Genomic DNA, 8,110 nt, shown 5'->3' with positions numbered 1-8,110 from the left:
ATTCAAGTAACATCTTTCACTATGTCACAACAATTAACAATATGGAGTTTAGTTACATAAAAAAAACTTCAAGTAACATCTTTCACGAGTTCCATGTGTTCTAGGCGACTTCTTCTTGTTGCCACAAGGGGGCAGTAGAGCTATTTTAGATGCTTCTGACAGTTCCTGCTACGTGAGAAATAATGAGTTAAACGGATCCGGAAAAGATGTAATTTTAAAAAAATATCCAGTTTGCGTGAATTTCGCATACTTTTAAAGTGATCGCCTCGTATTTTACAAGCGCGAACGCAGTTGTTTCACCTCTACCAGACCTCCGCTTTTAGAAAAACCGCCGCAGATTGCTGGCGCTTGCCCGCTTCAACTTATTAGCAACAGATCAGCGAGCAGTTGTTTCGATACGACAGAATGGACTCCTGGGTTCGGTTCAATTCGCAGAGCCAAGCCAAGGAGAGGATTATACGGTAATGTTGCACATCGATGTGCTCGCTGCACGGTCATGTTTATTAAAGAGATTTGGAATACGACGAGTTAGCAACTTTTCAAGCGATGCTACACTGTCAAATTATTTAACTCGTGGTGACAGTTCACTAGTAGACTATGAATACGGAAGGTTATGTTGTTCTGTTATTAAGACACTTTCTATAAACTAATTCATACTTTATATTCCGCTGTAGAATCACTTTGGATCGTGTTTTTTTTTTCAAACACCATTCAACACCCACAATTACAAACACTCAGAGACAATACACAAATGGTTACAATATTTAAACTAAAGACATTTCTAGAATGCAAAAAGAAACACTCGACAACGTGAAACAAACACAAAATGCATGAACACAACATGCAAATAAAACATAAAAACTTGCCATTTGTATTCACACAAAGGTGAACGCAAAAGACGAAGGAATGAAGCAACGTGAAATGTCGAACAATGTCTGCACTTCTTTTCTTAGCATTTTTAATGCAAAAAAAACAACATTTGAAAGTCCGTAATAAAACTCCCGAGTACAGGTTACGGTTTCTCCATTTGGCACGATGTAAATGATATTCATGCACCCATCAACAAAATACTATTCATTAAATCTGAAACAGCAGCCATAAAGGCAATAATGTGATATAGATTAAATTGAGAGCCTGTCACTAACGCATTAATTATATGTAAGTGATTTGTTTAAAAAAAAAACTCTAATGCAAAACAATCAGAAAGCCTACATTCACAAGTATGGAAAGAGGACCTACGATTTGAGACAAAGAACCTCTCAACTGTATGACAAAAATTCTGTATGTTTATTTTGTGCTTTACAGGGCTGCTCAATATGCATGCACGTTGCTGGGCTATACATTGCACAAAGGTGGAGCAGGAGCACAACTTCGGAGAATTGTTAGTCAGTTGGAAGCACACATGAGCCTGACAAGAAAGTGTAAGTAAAACACAGCAGAAGCCCTGAAGTTAATCTCTGTCTGAAATAATTTTTTTAATGTAAAAGGCTATTCTTAACTTGGGAAGTGATTCCTTCACGAACCACTAGAGGGAGCCACAACATTTCCAGAGTCGAATCTTGCTTGTTTGACCTTCAAAGGCAACTTCAAAGGTGTATTTTTCCACACCTTTCATGATGGTGACTTCTGAATAAGATGTGCTTGTGTCTCAGTGTTGCGTCTGGGGAACTCAGTTGAGGCCATTGAGTCAGCAAAGAAGGCTATCCATCTCTCTGACAGCATCCTGAGGCTCTGCCTCACCATCAGCCATCTGAACAGAGCTATGTACTTCGCCTGTGACAACGTCCTCTGGGCGGGGAAAACGGGTCTCTTATCCAAACTGGACCAGCACAAATGGAGCCAGAGATCTTTTAAGTGAGTTGACATTGCAGTGACTGCTGACTCTGTATAAACTGATTCCACCAAATGGCATTTATTTTGCAGGTACTACCTATTTGCTCTGATCCTCAACCTGACTCGAGATGTGTACGAGCTGCACCTCCTCATGGAACGCGAAGCACGCCACAGAGCGGCCAAATCTCCCCCCTCACGTGACCCCGGTCCCACCCTGATCGCCCCTGACCTGTCCTCATCGTCCTCGCCAGCCACTGCCGCTTCGGCCGTCCTGCCCTACCTGTCGGCGTGGTTGCACGGCCGGCTCTACCTGTTGGCGACGGTGTTGCACAATAACCCGCCGCTATTGCTTGATTTGATGAAAAACACGTGCGACATCTTCATCCCGCTGGATCGCTTGGCCATTTACCCCACTGGGACAGGCTTTGTCGGTGCCTGTGGGCTTGCCTCCTCTTTGCTCTCCATTCTTACCATTGTCCACCCTTGGCTGAAACTCAAGCCATGAAGCCACGGACAGTGAGGAATGAAGACTGAGTGGGATGCCTGGTTTTGGTAAAACTTATTTTTGGTCAGCTCAGGGGTCATTCGCAGTTTGTGTTTGGTACCTTTTAATGACTTAATACATCTAAATACTGCCGCTATCACAGAGCAATTATAGGAATAATCAAAATGCATTATAACAGTACACCACTGTGCCACACATTTTAAGCTGTTTCAAATAAATATTTGAATATCAAATGTGACAAAAACAATGAATAACTACATCATAATCAATGGCGACACTGATTATCAAATAGATTGTGTGCAATTAGTGTTTTGCATGTTAACATTTAATTTAGCGGCCTACGCATCCCTCAAAGGGGGTCAAAGAGTATTCTCATCCATTTGTTGGTATGTTTGTGTTTCTTTGCCATTGGTTGTGGTTTTGTAATGAGTGGGTGGTGTTTTGGGCTTATTGTAAATTGTTGACAGATCATTTTATGAAAATTTGCAAAATGAGAGGAACAAATGCTATCGGAATTGTGCAATGTGTATGGAGGTTGTCGTGGCAAGCCAGGTTTCATCCACGACTGAGCCATTGTAGTGACAGCAAAGATGAAACTGAAAACGGTCAAGTTATTCTGGTAATCAGATAATACCCCAAATTTTGCAAGGAACAAATAGTTGCTTTTCAATTTGACTCCTACGTAGCATTTACATTTTTGGTCATAAATTGTTTGAGGTGTGTATGACGATTCAGTTTGTGAAACTGTTTCTCATTTGACAGACACATATTTGTATATTATTATTACTGGACCACTTTGGGGGGTTATGCTTCATTAAGACAAGACTCAGACAATAAAAAAAAGTTTAATCCAGAATGACAGATTCAAATAAAAACATTAAAAAAAAACTCACAACTGTAGCCAAATGTTTTTTTTTTTTTGGAAACACATTGTGAAAGTGGAACCCTGCTGGTGTTTGTGTCCAAGTAACAGAGCTGAGCAGCTCTCGTCTAAGTTTAAAAACTAACTGTGGAAAGAAGTGGTACAAATGTTATTAGTCATCTCACTTATATAAGATGCTAATTCATAAATTATTGAATTACAAAAAAAAAAAGCAAGCCTAACATTTATCAATCCTGAGTTTCCATGCTGTCATCCTCGCCATCCCCTCCTTCCCCTCCCTCCTCCAAAGTTTCATCTTCTTCCTCCTTCTTCTCTGGGGGCTTCTCATACGCCTTTTCTGAAGGGGTCACTATCACACCGTCCCAAGTGGACATCTCCGTAGCCAGATCTGCAAGAATTACCATTGACAAAATGAATACACACAGCAGTAAAATGTTTGGCTATGCAATAATTCCACAATTAGATCTTACAGCTCGCATCGCCGTCCAGGCCGAGAATCTTCCTGAAACCTCCGTGTGACAGAACCCTCACCAGTGTCTGAGCTGTGAAGCACACCATGTCCTGCACAAACACATTCAGACGGTTAGTATTACTATAATTATCACACTAAGAAAATTACCTACCTGCTGCTCTAGAGTCATGACTGTGTGTACTCTGAAGTTTCCGCTCTCGCAGGGGTCAGTGATGCCCACCGAGCCAGGCAGGAAGAGACCGGCGGCCAACATCTGCAAGCAGCGCCTTCAAAACAATAGGGAGTAAACAAAATTAAACAACAATGTAACATAAAAATGAATGTGTAAAGAATTTACCTGTAAGCCACATTTAGAGAGAGCGGCTGCCTAGATGGATTGTTCATCACTGCAGAGTGACCCTGAAACATCAGAAATTTTACGATAGAATTGAACAATATTCCTACGGAATACATATCGTGCACTAATGAGCTTACCAATAAGTCCAAAATCCAAGGAGTGAGAGGCTCAAAGCCAGGGAAGCGCAGCCTGAGGTCCTTCAGAAGGCGGATCAACACTTTCACCCTGAATATCAGGAAATGACATTTGAGTGGTTTGGGAAAATAGCGAGTACCACGACAGACATTTTTTCCCTCACGTGGATTGAGAAGCGTTTTCCTCAAACCAGCGGGCGTGGCGGATGGCTGCGAGGGCACTCTGCAGTACCTTGATGTCCACTGCGAAACACAGACACGTAGTTAGCAGGGACATGACTCGTGTTTTTTGTTTAAGTGTGTGTGGCCAGTACAGTGCAACTCAGGGTCCAGTTTGCGCAGGTTAGGAGGGACAGTGGTGATGAGGATCTTGACAGTTGCGTCCGCTGAGCTGATCTCAAAGCCCGTCTCATTGGTCAGCATGGACAGCACTAACACACAGACACATGCAGTCAAATCACTGTCACATGACATCAATGTTAATAACGTGACATTAATGCGCGCGTATTCATAGTTGATCATTTGTGTTTTTATAGTTTATCAAAGTGATAAATTTCAAACGAGAGAAAAGCTTTTCATGTCGGGGAGAAGCTAGGTTTAGCCTGAATTGCTATGGAGAATTTTTGCCACAAGGGCATGCACGTGAACTCAAATCATCTGTTCGCCATTTATTTTTAATGAAATTGAAGTAAATTAGATTTGAAAATATTAACTATTGTGGATCACAGTTTGCGGTATCTTTACAGTTTTACCTGTTAAAAAAATTCCATCTTGCAAAGTGGCTACTCTACGTCAACCAGGGTTAAAATATATTTTTTTTAAATTAAAATTAGCGTTTACTTCGTTTTTTGTTTTGTTTTTTAAAATCTGTTAAGTTTTAATTTGCTTTTAGGACAAATTTGTCCTATTTTATTTTGTAATAGTTTTAGTATTAGTTTGAGTTGTTTTTAAATCGAGTGTGGGATTAAAAAAAAACAGTTCAGAGCTCAAGTACGATATTAATTAACAAAGACAAAAAAAGACAATAAATAAAAAAACATTGTTTCAGTTAGCTTTCCTTTTTTTAACAGTATTTTAATTTTAGCTTTTTTTTTCTAGTTTAATTATTTTGTTAGTTTAGGCTTACTATAGCAACTGTGCTGTCAATTACATTAATTTCAATCCTACATCGAATGTTTTTTTTTCTTAGCTTGTATGGGAAGTATGTTTAAAGTCTCTCAGTGGTACCTTCAGTTGGGTCCTGGGTTCGAAGAGTATCCACTACTTTGTTGCCAAGGGCTGCGACAGCCTCCACTAAAATACAAAAAAAAAAAAAAACACTGATCGGAATGATGAGAGGCAAAGGAAACATGCATTTCCCCCCCACACAATTTAACATAACTCCAAGGTGTCTCAATAACAGGAGGATTACAAAACATTACATTACACAAAATATATTTTTATAAAGTAACACTGCATCCACCCGCAGTGACAGCAAACATAATCACTTACGTGTTGGAAGAATTTTGAGGATCACAACGAGGTCAGCAACATTGTGGCCGGTTGTCATGGTACCCTTCTTGTAAGAGCCCACCTGACGCACCTCTTCAATTTGCTGCAAAGAAACACACGCAAATAGCAGTTGATGAAAAAAATACCATTAAAAAAAGACATCTTAAAACAATGTAGAAATGTTGGCACGCTTTGAGGTCAATTCTACAATTTTTTTTGTCCAATATTTGTATAATCCTTGTTATTTTTCACACAATCTTCTTACATTGCGTACCACTTTGTGTGACCTAGTCCTAGACCAATTCATTGCAACTAAAACAAGTGCACGCCAAAAACAAATTCATTATATTAATTATTTAATCATTAAAATCCTGATTAAAATATGACTCACCACTTCAAAATTACCGGGGGCAACAATCAGGTTATCGATGACATTGTTGATCTTCGTGACCAGTGACAAGATGGAGGACTGTAAATTCAGATACAGACAATTAAAACAAGGTCGCCATCAAGCAACTGAAATGTTTTCGCAAAGTTAAATTAAACTGATGGCTGATTGTAACAATCTTGTGTGTCTGGACTGACCTGCTCTGTTGATGTCGGGCTCAGGTCTTGATTTCTCTTCAGGAGACACTCGCTGAACGAACTCTCATCAGGTGCGGGCTTCACTCTGGGGAAGGCCATCTCACACTGAGGAGAAGTAGAACAATTTCTCACTTACTATAATAATAGCAAAGAACCAATGGATTGCTGGAGTAATAGATTTGTAATTCAGGAACAAATGGTGTCACAGGTGTAAAAATTGATCACATCAGATGAGTGAGAGACAACTCAAACTGCCACATAACAGCAGTTATTTGAGTTTTTTTTTTTTACTCACCACATAAAAATCAAATGGGATGTGTGGAACAAATGGACGATACCTAAACAGGAATGAAAAATAATTTATTACGATAAAAACACAGAAAAACAACATACTATATCAAATTAAAATTCAGAATTGGCGAGCAATGTATACTTATTTTAGTGGCTGGCTATGGGCTTGCTACCTGGGCCTTCAGTAGTCACTTCACCATAATAACGACAATTATTAATAAAAAAAAACAAAACAATAACGCAATAAAACAACACTAAAATAATAACCTGACAATAATACATTTAAATAATCGCCAGTCTACAAACATTTCTTTCAAGCTGAACCTGGTCTATTCTGGTCACAAATAAAAGGAATGGACACAAGCTGAATTCTAAATGTGATTGGTTTAGTGCACAGCAGAATTCTGAAAATTCTGGTCAAATTAAATTGACATAGTAGGCCATAGAGGCTGAAATCTGTTTGGATAAAAAAAAAAAAAAACTTTGCATCTACCAATGCATATTGGCAAAGCGAAGCCCTAAAAATGATCACAAAAGAATAAATTAACACAATGTCGTGGAACACATGTTATTATTCAGGTTGTAAAATGGAGGTCAGTGTTTTTAACTGCTCCCCATGGATAAGACGTTGCAAGTATGATTAGCATAGCAACCAGGTTGCTCAACTCACCCCTGGACCAGTCCTCCACGGGACCCAAAGCGGCCTCCTCGACCTCTGCCGCGATCCCCTCTGAAACACAAACACATCGGAAATTATTGCCATTGCTGAGGATGATTAAGGATGCAATTAACCGAACGGGTAGTCATTCATTCGTTCATTGAAGCAGCTAGCTAGCAGCGCTAGGCGAATACAGGTGCAAACGTATTAGCATGTTCTTCATCTACCACAAACAGAATTAAGATTAAACAGAAACCAGCGCATTAGGACGCCCAAGATAAATCACATTCACAACATACAATACGTCTTAATGATAATCATGCCTGAGCATTTGGTTTTTCAGTTTTAGGCTAAGCTAACGACCGCAATACTGTGGAACCGGAAAAATAATGTTCGTATGACAGCTAATATGTTCCCCGTTCATTCAACTTAATCACATTAGAATACAAGATTTCAAAGCAATTTATTTTCCCACCTCATTGCGTACGACGTTTTGGCAATGAAACGGGAAAAATGCAGGAGAATTGATTAACGTCTGCACTTTCCAATGGTCGTTTGGCTACAACGTCGCCTTTCTTGTTCTTATATTTTACAAATGTCGGAAAGATACCATGAGAAAGAAACACTGCCACCATCTGGTTTGGGGTGGAATACGTATACAGTCCCTTTTTTACTTGGAGACACTAACATTTGCTTATTATGAGATGTAAAATGGAGAGGACATGTCATTTTGTAGTAATAATTCATTTTATTTCATTTATATTTTATTTTATTATTCTTTGATGTATTACCACGCATCTACAACTTCATATTTGTATTTTTGCTTATTTTGGGTGTGGCCCTTTTGCCTTAACATTACAGGAAAAAAATTACTACAATTTGTCGTGTATCTTCTGAGCAGCAGGTAAATTATAATATTAG

At 39.2% G+C, this 8,110-nt stretch overlaps 2 protein-coding genes across 2 annotated transcripts; one reads left to right on the top strand and one right to left on the bottom strand.

The window, feature by feature from the left end:
• The first annotated feature begins 170 nt into the window (after positions 1–170).
• pex11b (peroxisomal biogenesis factor 11 beta) lies at positions 171–2,571 on the top strand. Its single transcript, XM_088319428.1, has 4 exons — positions 171–461; positions 1,306–1,421; positions 1,653–1,854; positions 1,924–2,571. Exons 1-4 carry the CDS (start codon positions 406–408, stop codon positions 2,336–2,338), a joined length of 789 nt encoding a protein of 262 aa, XP_088175554.1. The 5' UTR covers positions 171–405; the 3' UTR covers positions 2,339–2,571.
• Positions 2,572–3,167: 596 nt separating this feature from the next.
• Positions 3,168–7,806, bottom strand: ilf2 (interleukin enhancer binding factor 2). Its single transcript, XM_088319427.1, has 14 exons — positions 7,665–7,806; positions 7,202–7,261; positions 6,536–6,578; positions 6,241–6,345; positions 6,047–6,124; positions 5,656–5,758; positions 5,392–5,457; positions 4,479–4,595; positions 4,329–4,407; positions 4,168–4,255; positions 4,031–4,092; positions 3,845–3,959; positions 3,692–3,782; positions 3,168–3,609 (listed from the first exon to the last, which is right to left on the bottom strand). The coding sequence occupies exons 1-14, from the start codon at positions 7,667–7,669 to the stop codon at positions 3,449–3,451; spliced, it is 1,173 nt and encodes a 390-aa protein (XP_088175553.1). The 5' UTR covers positions 7,670–7,806; the 3' UTR covers positions 3,168–3,448.
• Between the last annotated feature and the right edge of the window lie 304 nt (positions 7,807–8,110).

The sequence above is a fragment of the Idiotropiscis lumnitzeri genome, chromosome 16 (assembly GCF_059441095.1).
Source record: "Idiotropiscis lumnitzeri isolate Australia: NSW breed Sydney's pygmy pipehorse chromosome 16, RoL_Ilum_1.0, whole genome shotgun sequence".
Taxonomy (NCBI): domain Eukaryota; kingdom Metazoa; phylum Chordata; class Actinopteri; order Syngnathiformes; family Syngnathidae; genus Idiotropiscis; species Idiotropiscis lumnitzeri.
This window is presented reverse-complemented; position numbering and strand designations above follow the sequence as displayed.